Below are 18,723 nucleotides of genomic sequence, written 5' to 3' on the forward strand. Positions count from 1 at the left end.
AATGTATGGTAGAAGGGTCAGTCCAACTCAGACCACACTTGGGCTCAGAGACCTCCAGAAAGTTGCTGGACCTACATAGCCTTTCACTGAGAGAGCTTCCTGGGCTGGGGCCACGCTCAACACTCAGGGAAGGCCCAGCTCCATGTCACTCTGCTGGCTGGCACTGCAACCCAATCTTCAACATGGAGGATTGCAGCCGGGTGGCCTCTGTGCTCTCATCAATATTTTAAGGCTCAGAACTGGAGTAGGGGTGCTTGGTCCTGGGTGTGACCTGGGAGGGGGTGTGAGCACCGCTTTGCCAGGGCTCTGCTTCTCCAGCGCGTGAGGGAATCCCCACTGTGCCAAATGTCTAGTGCTTCCTGGGCCAGAGGTGCTCATGTGCAGAAGGACAAGTCTTCCTGGATGGGGTCCTGGGTGGAGTCCTAGGTCCTGCTGGCCTTTAACGAATGGTTTTACCCCTGTGAAGCTCCCTTGCCACCTGGGAGATGAAGTGCTAATTACACTCACCTCACTGCTGCTTAGGGAAGTTCAAAGATGCTGCACACAGCATCTTTGAAAGGGCTCAAAGCCTGCTCCTACCAGGTGCTTGACAGCAGGTTCCCCCATCCTGGGGGGAGTCAGACTCACAAAGCTCTTTCTCAGAACAGGCCTTGGAGTTGGTGGCAGGGCTGAGGTCTGTGGGTGGAGCCCGAGGAACCCATCAGCAGGAAATTCAGAGAGTGGATGCGAACTTCCTAATTTTTCCTCTTTCCCTCCTAAGGCCCATCACCCACCCTCTGAGTCTGCTCTCAGAATTCAGCATCAATCACAGAGCTTTTGGAGAATTGTTTTAATGTTATCCTAGAGGAAAAGAGTCTGTAATTGGAACAACCTCTCCTTAGGACCAGTGCCTGCCATAGCAAATTTCTCTCAAAGTCTTGTCTACTTGTGCGCAGACATTGACATTTTGGTTATCAGACTGTTTGAATTGTTTTTGTTTAAAATTATTTTTATTTTTTTAGACAGCCTCTGTTGCCCAGGCTGGAGAGCAGAGGTGTGATCATGGCTCACTGCAGCCTTGAATTCCTGGGTTCAAGGGATCCTCCCACCTCAGGCTCCTAAGTAGCTGGGACTACAGGCACATGCCACTATGCCTGGTCAATTATTTTATTTTTTGTAGAGACAGGGTCTCACTGCTTGCCCAAGCTGGTCTTGAACTCCAGGCCTCAAGCAAACCTCCCACCTTGGCCTCCCAAAGTGCTGGGATTACAGGCATAAGCCACCGCACCCGGCCCAAATTCTTTTCTTATACGACACTGTCTTCCCAACCTGTGAATTGCTACAAGTGTATGCATTATTCATCTCTGAAAACCAACCGCTGGCAGAGGCAACACCAGGCAATGCACTGCACGCAACAAAACAGGTGCTTCTTACATCCTATGCATTTTGCATACATTCTGTCATTCAATCCTGGGCGCTCGGGGTATTATAATTGGTTATCAGAGTGTTGGAATTATTTTTGTTTTATAGTTGAGGAAACTGAGGCTCAGCCCAAAGTCATAAGCTAATAATTGCTGAGCCAGGAGCTCACCGATTTGTTCATTCAGCAAATAGGGTCTCACTCTTTCACTCAGGCTTGAGTGCAGTGGGTGCCTTGACCTCCCAGGCTCAAGTGATCCTCCTGGCTGAGTCTCCCAAGTAGTTGAACAAGTGTAAGCCACCATGCCCTGTTCATTTTTTTTTCATTTTTACTTTTTGAGACAGAGTCTTACATTGGCTGGGTTGGTCTCAAACTCCTGGCCCAAGTGATACTCCTGCCTTGGCCTCCCAAAGTGCTGGGATTACAGCCGAAGCCACGGTGCCTGGCCTTGAGGCAACCTCTTCCTCCCACAGGGAACTGTGATCCCATAAAAATGTCTTAGGGTTTTCCTAACACAAGCCAGCAGATGCCAGAAAGAGTTATTTCAAATTATAGAGGTCCACTCCTTACTTTAGTGTCCCTTCCTCCTGGCCAGATTTCTGGCATTCCTTTGAGTTTCCCAGACTGGTGCCAGGAGACAGTGGGACAAAGGGCTTGTCACCTGGGCAGGCCATTGTCATGGCCCCACCTCCCTGTGAGCTGGTATTTTTAGAGAAAGTCCTTGGCTCCTTTATCCAAATGGCCTCCCCAGATTGAAGCCCTTGGCTTCTCAGCCTTTCAAATATCCAGTGGGACTCCCACCTTGCCTGGCCTCCGTCCCAGGGGCCTTGGCCTCTCTTACCTCCCTGCAGGTCAACTTCCAGGCCTATCGCCACAGCAGCCTCACAAAAGTCCCCTTTCATTCTTATCCCTAAATAAGACCATTTTGCGTGGAGCAAGTTCAACCAAGTACACATTCTAAAAGATTTTTGCTTCTGGTGGAAGACTGTGAACTCCCTACATAGAAGCCATTTCCTGTGCATCAGGCACTGGATTTCCTAAGCCCCTGGCAGCCCAGGAAACCTCCTGTTTCAGCTCATGTCCCATAAAATGGGATCCATAATTTTTATATTTATCGGCACCTCACTTCCAGGAAGGACGGCAGCAGTGAGGGACATGGGACAGTGCGTGGCAAACGGTAGCAGGGGCCCCTGCCCCCCTACTGCGGCAAAGGTGCGTTAGTCACTGTCACAAGGCTGTTTCCTGCGGGGGATGGGGAGGCAGGGGACAGCGTCCACAACGCCAGCAGCCCCGTGGCACGCACCTTTGGCCTGTGCTCTGGGCAGTTGCGGCGGCCCCGTGGCGGGGATGATGCCCCTCCCTCGCCGGTCCCTGAGCCTCCAGCCCTGAACTTCTAGGCCCGAGCATCCTCAGTACCACGGACAGGGAAACTGAGGCTGCTGGAGGCGTGCAGACGGCTGGGTCCCGGTAGCCCGCGTGCAGCCCGGCCCAGCCTGGCCCACTGTGTGGCCTCGAGCCCGTCGCCTCCTCCCTCCTTCGGGCCTCGGTTTCTTAGTAATTCCTCGGGCTCCGCGAGGCGAGGACGCGCCTCTCACAGCGCTGGGAAATGTTACAAAATCAGAGCCACTGAGCCCCAGGAGGAGGCTGCTCGCCCAAGGTCACGCGGAGAGGGCAGTTGTCTCCAGACACGTTTCCTGCCTGCCCCTGCCAGGCCCGGCCTCTGATGTCACGGGGCTTCCGAGGGGTCCAAGGAAACTTTCAGCTCCCAAAGCCAACCCCGAGGTCCTCCGAGGCTCAAAAGCTTTACCCGCTCGGCCCAGTCCGGCTCCCTCCCACCCCGGAGCCGCTCTCCCGGCGCGCCCCCGCGCCTCGCTCCCCTCTCCCCTTTTCCTGCGACCGGGGGCGCCCCCTCGACGCCCCGCCCCCTCCGCCCAGGCCCTGCTCCCGGAGGTCGCAGCGCCCCAGGTTGGGGGCGGCGCCGCAGCCAATGGGGAGGCGGCGTGGCGAAGGCGGCGGCGGTTATGCTGCGCCGAGGCGGCGGACGGCGGCCAATCAGTGGCGAGCGCGAGGGCGGGCTGTGACGCTGCCGGCGCTCCTCGTGCGGCGGCGGCAGAGGAGCGAGAGCAGCGGACAGCAGCACATCCCCGCGCAACAGTCGCCACAGCCGCCACAGCCGCCACAACCGCTAGAGCCGCCGCCGCCGCCGCCGCCGCCCCGCGCGCCCAACTGCCGCGGCCCGCCGCCCCCTGTCCCCCTCCCGGCCGGCCTGCCAGCCCGTCAGAGAGCGGCGAGCGGCCTCCCGCCCGGCCCCCTGAGGCGGGCGCCCGGCCGGACCCTGAGCCTCGTCCTCTCGCGCTGCGGCCGCCCGCGCGTCCTCGGCCGCCTGTCGGGCATGAAAACCAAGTTCTGCACCGGGGGCGAGGCGGAGCCCTCGCCGCTCGGGCTGCTGCTGAGCTGCGGCAGCGGCAGCGCGGCCCCGGCGCCCGGCGTGGGGCAGCAGCGCGACGCCGCCAGCGACCTCGAGTCCAAGCAGCTGGGCGGCCAACAGCCGCCACTCGCGCTGCCCCCCGCGCCGCCGCTGCCGCTGCCCCAGCCCCCGCCGCCGCAGCCGCCGGCAGACGAGCAGCCCGAGCCCCGGACGCGGCGCAGGGCCTATCTGTGGTGCAAGGAGTTCCTGCCCGGCGCCTGGCGGGGCCTCCGCGAGGACGAGTTCCACATCAGTGTCATCAGGTCGGTGGCGCCCGGGCTGGGGGCCGCGGGCCAGTCAGGTGACGCGGGGCGGGGTCCGGGCCGGGGCCGGGGACCGCAGCCGGCGAAAGCCCTCCTTTTCCCAGCCCTCGCGAAATCCAAGGGAAGCGGGTCCGCGGCCGCCGCAGGCCGTCCACAGGCAGGCTTTTGTAAAAACGTCGGTTTCATGCGAAAACGGGTCTACTCTAGGAGAACAATACCGTTCCATCACGAAGTGCGTGTGGTCCTGACGCTTAAGATAGGTCTAGAAAGTCTTTGCGGTTTAGGGCCTTGAATGAAGATGTTGTGGCTGGCTTTAAAAACACACATCACTTTTTAACTTTTTTCTGCTAGTTTCTCGAGTTCGCGATTTGATGTCTTTTCCCCTCTCAAAGAGTCATTTGTTAGTGGAGGAGTAGCATTTTCTCATCCCCTAAGAGACTGTTGAGACATCACTATAGCTGTGTTACTAGACAAAGGTGGGAGGCGTGGCTCCTAAATTAAGAGTAAGGTAGAAATATTTTTTCCTTTTTTTTTTTTTTTTTTTCTTTTTGAGAAGGAGTTTCGCTCTTGGTCCCCAGGCTGGAGTGCAGTGGCGCGATCTCGGCTCACTGCAACCACGGCCTCCCGGGTTCAAGCGATTCTCCTTGCCTCAGCCTCCCTAGTCGCTGGGATTACAGACACCCGCCACCACGCCCGGCTGATTTTGTATTTTTAGTAGAGACAGGGTTTCTCATGTTGGTCTGACTGGTCTCAAACTCCGGACCCCGGGTAATCCACCCGCTTCGGCCTCTCAAAGTGAGATTACAGGCGTGAGCCACCGCGCTCGGCCATTTTTTCCTTTTTTTAAACTTGAAAATATTTAATCTTAAATTTGAATTACAGAAGTACGCGTGCAGGTATTCAGACTTAACAGAAGTCTGACCTTCTTTCATCAGTCTGCTCCCAAGAGATAGGCCTTTAACAATGTGTTCCTGGGCCGGGCGCGGTGGCTCATGCCTGTAATCCCAGCACTTTGGGAGGCCGAGGCGGGCTGATCAGGAGGTCAGGAGATCGAGACCATCCTGTCTAACACGGTGAAAACCCGTCTCTACTAAAAATACAAAAAATGAGCTGGGGTGGTGGTGGGCGCCTGCAGTCCCAACTACTTGGGAGGCTGAGGCAGGAGAATGGCATGAACCTGGGAGGCACAGCTTGCAGTGATCTGAGATCGCACCACTGCACTCCAGCCTGGGCAACAGAGACTCCATCTCAAAAAAAAAAACATTGTGTTCCCGGCCAGGCGCGGTGGCTCACGCCTGTAATCCACTTTGGGAGGCTGAGGCAGGAGGATCACTTGAGGCCAGGGGTTTGAGACCAGCCTGGCCAACATAGTGAAACCCTATCTCTAGTAAAAATACAAAGATTAGCCGGGCATGGTGGCGCACGCCTGTAGTCCCAGCTACTTGGGAGGCTGAGGCAGGAGAATCGCTTGAACTCGGGAGGTGGAGGTTGCAGTGAGCCGAGATCATGCCACTGCACTCCAGCCTGGGTGACAGAAGAAGACTGTCTCAAAAAAAAAAATGTATTCCATCATTTTTTGCCAATTTTCTTTTAATTGGCTGACCAGGTTGTGTGCAGTATCTAGAAATTTGCTGGCTGGCTGCCACCAGTAATCCCCAATCCAGTTTTGGTCATTTGATTCCTTTTCTGTGCCCACTGTCTTTCACCAGAGCCACTAATGCAGCAAAATTAACTCTTTGAGCTTCACTTTCTCTTTGTGTTTCAGCCCCTCTGACTGCCTATGACCTAAGAGTGAGAGTTAAAAGGTGGTTGGTAAGGAAGCAGAGAAAAGAAAACCAAAGCTGTTTAGATAATCCCTGAATTGCTTAATGGCACTTAAAAAAATTCAGCTGTCTCTAAGGTTTACTTTAATTCGCTTTTAGTTAGTCCTGAAAATTCTCAACTAGAAGGGCGATCATTCTAGGCCATGTACTCACCAGTCTGTGAAGTGAAAAACCTGGAGGAGAAGTGACTTGCCTGAGGTCAGTGGGTGTTTACTGCCTTCAAAGCCTGAACTGCCAGGTCTCTGGTGTCCCCCTCTCCTGCACCAGTGCTCTAGCCTGCAGCCTGTGAAAATGTTTGGACACCCTAGATCCAGCCTTAAGACATTTTCATGGCCTTCTCCAGGGAGAGTCACTCAGCAGTTAAGCTTTTGCATTTTGCTCAAACCATTTATTAGGAAAGCATTGAGGATGTCTTGTTTCTTTTCTCCAGGAGTTAGCAGTCTTGGAAAACAAAGCTTTCCTTTTGGATTGGATGACCTTTTTACATAATGTTGCAAGAGTACACTGTCTCAGTCCTGTCTGTGTTCTGGAAGAGAATGTAGTTATGGAATAAGTTTAATAAGGAGAAACAAAGGTGATTTAGGACATGGGAAAGTGGGTGATGTCTAGCTTTAAAAAAAGACAAGGGCATTTGGAGGTGGGGAGAAGAAGAGGAATTCTCCTGAATGAAATTCAGTGATTCTCCATAGGCAGTTGCAGTTATTATGGCTCCAGCTATCAGATTTTACTGACATTTCCCAATCTGATTCTGGTTTTTGGTTTTTTTTTGAAGACAGAGTTTCACTCTATTGCACAAGCTGGAGTGCAGTGGTGTGATCATGGCTCACTTCAGCCTCGACTTCCCAGGCTCTGGTGATCCTCCCACCTCAGCCTCCCAAGTAGCTGGGACTACAGACACGCACCACCATTACTTGCTAATTTTTGTATTTTTGTAGAGTTGGGGTTTCGCCGTGTTACCCAGGCTGGTCTTGAACTCCTGAGCTCAAGCAGTCCTGCTTCAGCCTCCCAAAGTGCCAGGATTATAGACGTGAGCCACCACACCTGGCCCCAATCTGTTTCTGGAGCTCCCTGTTTCACTGAGTGCCAGTGCATCTGCAGGAGTTTATCAGACTTCACCACCTCAACTCAGTGCATTCAACCTATTCCAAATTTAACCCTTTGGCTCCTCCCCACCCAGGAATGTGCTTCTACTTTCTCTCTGCGTTCTGCATTTGTAACAGCAGCCTGGCCAGAGCCCCGGGATCATTTCTAACTCTGCATTCCCCCAGAAATCCCTCCTCTGCACGCAGTAGTAACTCAAACCTGATGAGCTACTTTTGTATCCCCACCTTCTGTCTGCTCCCTTTGCTGTCCTTGCTTAAACACTATAACAGTAGGCACTTTAGGATCTTCTTGCATTTTGTGTGTTCCTTCTAATCCATTCTATATCGTGTTGCTATGGATTTCTCAAATACTGGAAAATAAAATCCAGACTTGTTTGCATGGTCTAAGCTTGAGCCCTGGCTTACCTTTTTATTTTTTATTTTTAAATTTATTTTTTGAGACGGAGTCTTGCTCTGTCACCCAGGCTGGTGCGATCTCAGCTCACTGCAACCTCCGCCTTCTGGGTTCAAGCGATTCTCGTGCCTCAGCCTCCCAAGTAGCTGGGATTACAGATGCACCACCACATCCGGCTAATTTTTGTATTTTGGGTAGAGATGGGGTTTCACTGTATTGGCCAGGCTGGTTTTGAACTCCTGACCTCAGGTGTTCCACCTTCCTTGGCCTCCCAAAGTGCTGGGATTACAGGTGTGAGCCACCACACCCTGCCTGACCTAACTTTTTAGACTGATTCTTTTTGTTACTACTGTTTTAAAATCACTCCTTCTCCCGGACCACAGCAGCTAACATTGAGCTAGTTACACTGGAGCCTGCATTTTCTGAATGAGCTTTGTGTTTTCAGTTACCAGGCCTTTCTTTGCCCCTACCCTCTGCTTGGCAGCCTTTCCCCTGGTGTCTGCTTTTAAAATTCCTCTTTCAAGGCTTAACTCAGAGAGAACCAGACATAATGAATTTCTTTCCCCTCTGTGTCTCCTCTTTAGCACTTTGTACATGCAGGCCTTGTTATCACAACCCTTAACACATTTGTGTGTTTATTCATTCCATTCTCTTGTTAGATTGAATTCCTAGAGGGCATTTCATGTTCATCTTTGTATCTCCAGCACTAGAATAGTGCCTGGCACACCAGCACTGGATAAGTGTAGAAACTGTCATTTTTAGCTTAAATTGGCCTCTTTGCTGTGTGATGAACGGAGGTCCTTGTCTGAGTCTCTCCAACTATGAGTGGTATAGGGAAAAATAAAAATTGTCCTAACATGAGAATTGTTGTTAATGAACTGACCACTTAGAAAATTTGTTCATTTCCAGGCATCACAGCTTAATACTAACTCTGTCCCTCCCTGTCTAATCAATAGTATGTTATTATTTTCTTTCTTTCTTTCTTTTTTTTTTTAAGACAGTCTTGCTCTCTAGCCTAGGCTGGAGTGCAGTGGTGTGATCTTGACTCACTGCAACTTTTGCCTCCCGGGTTCAAGTGATTCTCATGCCTCAGCCTCCTGAGTCTCGCCCTGTTGCCCAGGCTGGAGCACAATGGTGCGATCTCAGCTCACTGCAACCTCTGCCTCCCAAGTTCAAGCGATTCTCCTGCCTCAGCCTCCCGAGTAGCTGGGATTATAGGCGTGTGTCCTGTCCGGCTAATTTTTTTTTTTTTTAATCTTTAGTAGAGAGAAAGTTTCACCATGTTGGCCAGGCTGGTCTTGAACTCCTGACCTCATGGTCCACCTGCTTCAGCCTCCCAAAGTGCTGGGATTATAAGCATGAGCCACCATGCCTGGCCACCTGGCTAATTTGTGTATTTTTTGGTAGACGTGGGATTTGACCATGTTGCCCAGGCTGATGTAGAACTCCTGGGCTCAGGTGATCCTCCGGCCTCCTCCCAAAGCCCTGGGATTACAGGCGTAAGCCACTGTGCCCAGCTTAGAGTTTGTTATTTTCATTGCTGATTGATAAGGTCACAGCAGTTGTGAAATGAAGTTTAAAGTCTTGTGTGGGATACAAGATTTCGTGAAGTTCAATGAATGAAATGTTGGAGAACTGTCAAAGTTTCACACACATCTTTTGACATTACGTTCCACAGACCCACTAACGGTGAAAAGAAAACCATTGATAAGGATGATACCTTGGACCCTGCAAAATAGAATCATATCAAAAGATGGAGAGAGTCCCACGAAAAGACTGGCCAAGTCCTCAGATATTGTTGTAAAATTATGCAGTAAAACTCACATAGGAAGTTAATTGTGTCTTACGGTGCCATCATAATGTTTTTGGAAAAATTTTATCCAGATTCCCTACTTTTCATTTTAAATGTTTGCTTTTCAATTTAAACATAAATATGTAGTTGTACTTATAACCTAAATTATGTTACATTTAAGAACAGAAATAATTTTCAGTTTCATTTTTCAAGATACAATTTTATTTACGCTTGTTTTTACTAGAAAGTTTTGTTCCTTGAGTGACTGGCTTGCGGACTTTCTTTTTCTTTCTTCCTCTTTAAACTAATACACTTTATTTTTTAGAGCAGTTTGTATTTGTTTGTTTAGAAATGCGGGGTTTCACTGTGTTACCCAGGCTGGTCTTGAACTCTTGGGCTCAAGCAGTCCCTCCTGCCTCAGCCACCTGAGTAGGTGGAATTACAAGTGTGTGCCACTGTGCCCAGTTTTAGAGCAGATTTAGGTTCACAGCAAAATTGAGCAGAAAGTACAGAGAGTTCCCATATAACCCCCTGTCTGCACACAGGCACTGCCTTCCTCTTTCTCAGCTTCCCCCACCAGAATGGTACATTTGTTACAACTGAGGGACCTGCATTGACATATTAGCACTCAGAGTCCATAACACACTACATCCTATTCTTGCTGTTGTACATTCTGTGGTTTTTGGCCACCGTATAATGACTTGTATCCACCATTTTACTGATGCTGCTTTACATGATGAAGTTACTTCAACAGGGTTATGCCCTGATAAACCATCATAAATTGAAATGCATTTAATACATCGAATCTACTGAACAGCATATCTTAGCCTAGCCTACCTTTAATTTGCCAGAACACTTACACATTAGCTTACAGTTGGGCAAAATAATCTAACAGAAAGTCTGTTTTTATAATAAAGTTTAAATATCTCATGTAATTTATTGATTATTGTACTGAAAATGAAAAATAAAATGGTTGTATGTATACTCGAAGTACGATTTCTTCCAAATACATATCACCTTGGCACCATTGTATAGTCGAAAAATCATAAGTTGAGCCATCATAAGTTGGAGACCATCTGTACTATCATACAGAATAGTTTCACTGCCCTAGAAATCCTCTACTTAATGTCTGTTTAGCCCTCTTTCCCTCCTAACCCCAGCCAATCACTGATTCTTTTACAGTCTCCATAGGTTTTCCTTTTCCAGAATGTCATAGAATTGGAATCATACAGTATGTAGTCTTTTCAGTTTGGCTTTTTTCACTTGATAATATGCATTGAGTTTCCCGGTATCTTGTCTTGTCTTTTCTTCTTCTTCTTTTTCTTTTTTTCTTTTTTTTTTTTGAGACCAAGTCCTGCTCTGTTGCGCAGGCTGGAGTGCAATGGTGCGATCTTGGCTCACTGCAACCTCCGCCTCCTGGGTTCAAGCAATTATTCTGCCTCAGCCTCCCGAGTAGCTGGGATTACAGGCATGTGCCACCCTGCCTGGCTAAATTTTTTGTATTTTTAGTAGAGATGGGTTTTCACCATGTTGGCCAGGCTGGTCTCGAACTCCTGACCTTGTCATCTGCCCACCTTGGCCTCCCAAAATGTTGGGATTACAAGCGTGAGCCACCGTGCGCAGCCTCCCTGTGTCTTTTCATGGCTTGATAACTAACTTCTTTTTAATACTGGGTAGTTGTCTGTCATCTGGATATACCATAGTTTATCCATTCACCTACTGAAGGACATCCGGGTTACTTCAAGGTTTTGGCAATTATGAATAAAGCTGCTCTAAACATTCATGTGTAGGTTTTCAGTTCATTTGGGTAAATACCGAGGAGCATGATTGCTGCTCATATGGTGAGAGTTACCTTTAGTTTTGTAACGAACTGCCAAACTGTCTTTCAGAGTGGCTGTAACATTTTGCATTCCTATCAGCAGTGAATGAGATTTCCTGTTATTCCATGTCCTCACTAGCATTTGGTGGTGTCAGCATTCTGGAGTTTGGTCATTCTGGTAGGCGTATAATGGTCTCTCATTTTCATTTTCTTTTTCTTTTTTTTTTTTTTTTTTTTGAGATGGAGTTTCACTCTTGTTGCCCAGGCTGGAATGCAATGGTACAATCTCGGCTTGCTGCAACCTCCACTTCCCAGGTTCAAGTGATTCTCCTGTTTCAGCCTCCTGGGTAGCTGAAATTACAGGCGCCTGACACTACGCCTGGCTAATTTTTGGTATTTTTAGTAGAGATGGGGTTTCACCATGTTGGCCAGGCTGGTCTTGAACTCCTGACCTCAGGTGATCCACCTGCCTCAGCCTACCAAAGTCCTGGCATTACAGACGTGAGCCACCGTGCCCGGCTCTTTTTTGTTTTTGTTTTGAGGTAGAGTCTTGCTCTATTGCCCAGGTTGGAGTGCAGTGGTGTGATCTCAGCTTACTGCAACCTCCCGAGTTCAAGCGATTCTCTGCCTCAGCCTTCTGAATAGCTGGCATTACAGGCGCCTGCCACCACGCCTAATTTTTTGTGTTTTTAGTAGAGATGAGTTTTCACTGTGTTGGCCAGGCTGGTCTCAAACTCCTGACCCAGGTGATCCACCCACCTCAGCCTCCCAAAGTGCTGGGATTACAGGCGTGAACCACCGTGCCTGGTCAGGTATCTCATTTTAATTTGCAACTTTCTTTTTTTTTTTTTTGAGATGGAGTCTTGCTCTGTCACCCAGGCTGGAGTGCAGTGGTGTGATCTCCGCTCACTGCAAGCTCTGCCTCCCGGGTTCACACCATTCTCCTGCCTCAGCCTCCCGAGTAGCTGGGACTACAGGTGCCTGCCACCACACTTGGCTAACTTTTTGTAAGTTTAGTAGAGACGGGGTTTCACCGTGTTAGTCAGGATGGTCTTGATCTCCTGACCTCGTAATCCTCCCACCTCGGCCTCCCAAAGTGCTGGGATTAGAGGCGTGAACCACATGCCAGGCCCCTGCCATACCTTCTTGAGTGGAAAGGAATGTTTTCCTATTCTTGAGTTTTAAGAATTCTTTATATATTTTTGTTAACAGTCCTTTATCAGATGTGTCTTTTGCAAATATTTTTACCTTGTGACTTTTCATTCTTTTGACAGTATTTTTTGCAAAGCAGTTTTTAATTTTAGTGAAGTCTGGTCTATCAATTATTCTTTCATGGATCATGCTTTTGATGCTGTATCTAAAAGTGATCTGGCTGGGCAGTGGCTCATGCCTATAATTCCAGCACTTTGGGAGGCCAAGATGGGTGGATCACCTGAGGTCAGGAGTTCGAGAGCAGCCTGGCCCATGGTGAAACTCTGTCTCTACTAGAAATACAAAAAAATTAGTCCGGTGTAGTAGTGGACACTTGTAATGCCAGCTACTTGGGAGGCTGAGGCAGGAGGAATTGCTTGAACCCAGGAGGCAGAGGTTGCAGTGAGCTGGGATTGCGGCACTGCACTCCAGCCTGAGCGACAAGAGTGAGACTCTGTCTCAAAAAAAGTAAATAAATAAATTAAAGCAATCACTATACCTAAGGTCATCTAGATTTTCTTCTATGTTATCATCTAGAAGTTATCTAATTTTGCATTTTATATTTAGGTTTATGATCCATTTTGATTTAATTTTTGTGAAGTGTAATGTCTGTCTAGATTTTTTTTTGCATGTGGAAGTCCAGTTGTTCCAGGACCATTTGTTGAAACAACAAATGGTTTGTTGTAAAAGACATTTGTTACATTGTATCACCTTTACTCCTTTGTCAAAGATCTGTTGACTATGTGAATGTATTTCTGTGCTCTCTAGTCTGTTCCATTGATCCATTTGTCCTTTCTTTTGCCAATACCACACTGTTTTAATTAATGTAGCTTTTTTATTTTTATTTTTTGAGATAGTGTCTTGGCTGGAGTACAATGGCATGATCTCGGCTCACTGCAACCTCTCTCTCCCGGGTTCATGTGATTCTCATGCCTCAGCCTCCTGAGTAACTGGGATTACAGGTGTGTGCCACCACACCTGGCTCATTTTTTTTTTTTTTTTTCTTGAGATGGAGTTTTACTTTTGTTGCCCAGGCTGGAGTGCAATGGCACGATCTTGGCTCTCTGCAACCTCTGCTTCCCAGGTTCAAGCAATTCTCCTGCCTCTACTTCCCTAGTAGCTGGGATTACAGGTGCCTACCACCGCGCCCAGCTAATTTTTGTATTTTTGGTAGAGACAGGGTTTCATCCTGTTGGCCAGGCTGGTCTTGAACTCCTGACCTCAGGTAATCTGCCCACCTTGGCCTCCCAAAGTGCTGGAATTACAGGCGTGAGCCACCGCGCCTGGCATAATTAATGTAGCTTTATGATGATTCTTGAAGTTGAGTAGTGTCAGTCCTCTGAATTTATTCTTCATTGGCTATTCTAGGTCTTTTGCCTCTCCTTATAAACTTTATTATTATTATCATTTTTTTTTTTTGAGAGGGAGTCTCATTCTGTTACCCAGGCTGGAATGCAGTGGCGCGATCCCAGCCAACTGCAACCTCTGCCTCCTGGATTCAAGTGATTCTCCTGCCTCAGCCTCCCGAGTAGCTCGGATTGTAGGCGCCCGCCACCACACCCAGCTAATTTTTTATTTTTAGTAGAGACAGGATTTCACCATGTTCGCCAGGGTGGTCTTGGAACTCCTGACCTCAAGTGATCTGCCCACCTTGGCCTCCCAAATTGCTGGGGTTACGGGCGTGAGCCACTGTGCCTGGCCTCCCTATACATTTTAGAATCAATTCGTTGGTATTCACAAAATAACTTGCTGGGGTTTCATTGGGATTACATTAAATCTACAGATCAAGTTGAGAAGAACCGACGTCTTGATAACATTGAGTCTTCCTACCTATGAACATGGAATATCTCTCCGTTTGTTTAGTTCTTCTTTGATACCTTTCATCAGAGTTTTATAGTTTTCCTCAAGTAGAGCTTATACACATTTTGTTAGATTTATATATATCATTTTTGGGGGTGCTCATATAAATGGTAATGTGCTTTTAATTTCAAATTTCACTTGTTTGTCACTGGTATATAGGAAACTGGTTGACTTTTATGTATTAACCTTGTATTTTGCAGTCCTGCTATATAATCTCTTATTCCAGCAATTTTTTTGTCACTTCTTTCTGATTTTCTACATAGACAATCGTATCATCTACACAGTTTTCTTTCTCTCTTCCTAATCTGTATACTTTTAATTTCCTTTTCTTATTAGTTAGGACTTTGTATGATGTTGAAATAAGTGGTGAGAGAGAACATTGTTACCTTGTTCCTGTTCTTCGTGGAAAAGCTGTGACTTTCTCATCAAGTATGATGTTAGCTATAGGTTTTTTATAGATGTTCTTTATCAAGTTGAGGAAGTTCTCTATTCTTCATTTTCTGAGAATTTATTATTTACCATGAATGGGTGTTGAGTTTTGTCAGATAATTTTTCTCCATCTATTGATATGATCATGTGATTTTTCTTCTTTAGCCTGTTGATGTGGTAGATTATATTAATTTATTTTATTTTTTATTTTGAGACAGAATCTCACTCTGTCACCCATGCTGCAGTGCAGTGGTGTGACCTCGGCTCACTGCAATCTCCACTCCCTGGGTTCAAGCAATTCTTGTGCCTCAGCCACCTGAGTAGCTAGGATTACAGGTGTGCACCACCACATTCAGCTAATTTTCATATTTTTAGTAGAGACGGGGTTTTACCATGTTGGCCAGGCTGGTCTCGAACTCCTGACCTCAAGTGGTCCACCTGCCTTGGCCCCCCCCCCCAAGTGCTGGGATTACAGGCACGAGCCACCACATCCAACCTACTGTTGATTTTTGAATGTTTAACCTATAGTCCTGTGGTGAGGTCTCAGTCTTTTGGTGAGCCTGTGCACCTAGACTGTGAACTTTACCCATTTTTCTTAGTTCTTCTCCCCATTTAGGTGGGACAGAATGGCCAGAGGGGGCTGGAATTGTGTATTTCCCTTCTCCCAGGAAGTTTAGGCTCTGAGAAGATCCCAACAGGTTAGGTGCTGGCAAAATAATTTCTCCTGAGGGCAGACCTTGTTAAGAACAGAATGTTCTGGTGTGTTTAAAAAAAAAAGAGAAAAGAAAAGAAAAAATGATTTCTTTGCCCCTCCTTGTGCTGGAAGCATGAAGGGATTTTCCCCCCCCCTCAGTTTTCACTGTAAGGAACTGGTAGAGCTCCTGGAGGTAAAACTCATCAAACGATGGGGCTCCCCAGTAATTGGGTCTCCTGGAGTTTTAAATTCTCACAGTTGTCCACACTGAGCCTCCAGCAATTTGTTAGTTATAGTTAAGGTTTTCCTACCCTAGCGCTGATTTGGTGGAGGATTTTACTCCAGTAAGCTATGATTCTCTGTATCTGCCTGTCTGTCTGTCTGTCCAATTTGGGAGGCAGCGGTTTCCCGCTTAACCTCCTTTGTTTCTTTTTTTTTCTTTTTTTGAGACAGTCTCACTGTCTCCCAGGCTGGAGTGGCATGATTCACTGCAAGCTCCGCTTCCCGGTTCATGCCATTCTCCTGCCTCAGCCTCCAGAGTAGCTGGGACTACAGGCACCCACCACCACGCCCGGCTAATTTTTTTTGTATTTTTAGTAGAGACGGGGTTTCACTGTGTTGGCCAGGATGGTCTCAATTTCCTGACGTCGTGATCCATCTGCCTTGGCCTCCCAAAGTGCTGGGATTACAGGCGTGAGCCACCACGCCTAGTCACCTCATTTCTTTAAGAGTTGTTTTTTCAGTTCATTCAGCTTTTTACATGTTGTTAGGATCAGGTGGCGACTTCTAAGCTTCTTACATGCTGGGCTAGAAACCAGAAGGTTGAGTGATATTTCTTTTCTTTCTTTCTTTCTTTTTTTTTTTTTTTTTTTTTTGAGACAGGATCTTGCTCTGTTGCCCAGGCTCGAGTGCATTTGTGGGATCATAGCTCACTGCAGCCTGGAATTCTTGGGCTCAAGCGATCATCCCACCTCACCGTCCTCATTAGCTGGGACTATAGGCATGTGCCATTGTGCCCAGCTAGGAGTAGAATTTAAATAATAATAATAAAAGCACTTGTTCTGTTATCTATCATATATTGCTTTCAGTGATGCCCACGTTCTCCTGCTTGTTTTCCCCTCCAGTGGAGCCCCGTCAGCCTGTCTAGTATCCTTCCGGGATCTCTCCATTCTCTGTCAGTGGCAGGGAATCTCCTCGTTCTGCTGCGTGGTGGGGCATAGCCTTTATCTTTAGTTTTCCACAGTGAGATCGTAATTTCCTTGTCTTTCATAATGTATTTACACATCTTAATGTACCTAGTACTCTTTTTGTCCAGTATTGACTGGGAGTCAGCATGAGCTAGAAGGGATGCAAGCACTTTATGAGAAAGTGGGAGGGGATACTTCTGACCATGCCTTGTGGAAGGACTTCCTAGGTGGGAAGGGTAGGCAGAGGCATACTGTGTTCCAAAGACTGTGCTAAGGACAGTGGTGGCTTGAAATTTATATTTTAGAAACACTTTCTAAGGTGGCCTGGGGGATAGCATAGAGGAGAGAGGGATCGAGAAGCTGGGAGACCAGAGAGGAGGCTGCTGTAGTGGGGGTTAGGGGGAGGATGTACATTTGGGCAGGAGCAATGAGAATGGAAAGGATGAGAGAATTTGGGAGATAGGAAGAGGACCAGGCCATTGGAAACGAGGAAAGTTTTGAGCCTGGGTGAGTGGGAAAAAGGTACTACTGTTAACTGAAATAGGCAAATCAGGAGGAAGAAATTATTTTGAATAGAGGAAGGAAAAGATTATAAGTTGGGAATCCAGCTAGAGAACAAAGTGGTGTTCAAATTTTGGGGAAGGGAAAATAGGTAAAAACTGCAGAAAGAATCATGAAAAAAGTAGAGGAATAGTGAGGTGATTTTGTCCCCCCACCTCACCATTTGGGAATGTTTGAACATTTTTTTTTTTTTTTGAGACAGAGTCTCACTGTGTTGCCCAGGCTGGAGTGCAGTGGCTCGATCTTGGCTCACTGAAACCACTGCTGCTCAGGTTCAACAATTCTTCTGCCTCAACCTCCCAAGTAGCTGGGACTTCAGGCGCCCGCCACCACACCCAGCTAATTTTTTGTATTTTTGGTAGAAACGGGGTTTCACCGTGTTGGCCAGGCTGGTCTTGAACTCCTAATCTTGTGATCCACCCGCCTCGGCCTCCCAGAGTGCTGGGATTACATGCATGATCCACCGTGCCCGGCCGAACGTTTTTATTGTCACCATGTTGGTGGTAGTACAGCTGGCATCTAGTGAATAGAGGGCAGTGTTGCTACTAAACGTTCCTACAGTGCACAAGGCAGCTTTGCCCCTCAGCGAAGAATGACCTGGCCCCAGATATGAAGTGTCAAGGCTGAGCCATGCTGGAGTAGGATTCTTAAGACTGAGCTTTATCCTTTCATCCTTCTGGCTTCCTCTTAAATATTAACCTTTGCTTTGTAATTGGTGCTGATAAATGAACAGCTCATATGATCTCATGTAATCTTCACAAAACTTCTGTTAAATACTGCTACATTGTTTTATGGTGTGAAAACAGGCTTGGAGGCCTGCCCAAGGTCACACAGCTATTTTGTACAGAGCCAGCACTCCACCTGGGCTGGACGTTTTTTTTTGGAGACGGGTTTTTGTGTTGCCCAGGCTGGAGTGCAGTGACGTGATCACGGCTTACTGCAGCCCCAACCTTCCAGGCTCAAGCAGTCATCCCACCTCAGCCTCCCAAGTACCTGGGACCACAGGCTTATGCCACCATGCCTGACCAATTAAAAAAAATTTTTTTTGGTAGAGATCGAGTCTTGTTATGTTGCCTAGTCTGGTCTGCAGCTCCTGGGCTCAAGCAGCCCTTTCACCTTGACCTCCCGAAGTGTTGAGATTGATTATAGGTGTTAGTCACTGTGCCTGGCCTAGCCTGTTCTTTTAATGGTACCTCCTGGCTTTTCTTGTGTTCAGAGAGCTGGGGGTTAAGACTGTCCTGATTACTCCATAGAGATACTGATGTTTTACTGCAGCACTTTTTTTTTTTTTTTTTACCTGAGCCATAGCTGCAATTTGAATTTTAGATGGTTAGAAGAAATTTTTCCAAAATCTGCTTTTTTTCTTATTTTCCTTGTGCTCTAAATTCAGTAGCTGTTTTGATATTATGCTGTATTCTCTTTTCCATGTAGCCAGCCCTATGGCTTAAAGATCATTTTTCTGCTGAGACACTGGTTATGTCGTGATTTTTTTTTTCTTTCTAGTCATTTTGACTTTTAGATGATAGTCATGAGGCTGCCTGCTCTATTTTCTCCTAGGTCCAGGCCCTCAGCCCTGGGGACTAAGCCCTGTATCTGCTGAACTGGGTGCCCTGTGACTTGTAGACAGTCTGCAGAGCTTTCAGTGGCTTTTTTGCTTTTCAGCAAAATACAGTTGGTTAGGTAACTTCTTACCTTAATTTATCAGGTGGAAATCTTTGTGTTACAGGTTGGGGCAGACAAT

At 47.5% G+C, this 18,723-nt stretch overlaps 1 protein-coding gene across 3 annotated transcripts in view; it reads left to right on the top strand.

The window, feature by feature from the left end:
• The first annotated feature begins 3,658 nt into the window (after positions 1–3,658).
• Positions 3,659–18,723, top strand: part of LOC105469700 (choline kinase alpha) — a 72,692-nt gene continuing 57,627 nt past the window's right edge. For 2 of the 3 annotated variants that reach the window (XM_011721103.3, XM_071074154.1), the window contains exon 1: positions 3,660–4,129. In XM_011721103.3, the coding sequence (XP_011719405.2) occupies positions 3,792–4,129 (338 nt within the window). In that variant the 5' untranslated portion in view covers positions 3,660–3,791. Of the gene's footprint in view, positions 4,130–18,723 lie in introns of all 3 variants that reach the window. The other variant, XM_071074155.1, reaches the window with a different exon arrangement.

This window comes from Macaca nemestrina, chromosome 12 (genome assembly GCF_043159975.1).
Source record: "Macaca nemestrina isolate mMacNem1 chromosome 12, mMacNem.hap1, whole genome shotgun sequence".
NCBI classification, from domain to species: domain Eukaryota; kingdom Metazoa; phylum Chordata; class Mammalia; order Primates; family Cercopithecidae; genus Macaca; species Macaca nemestrina.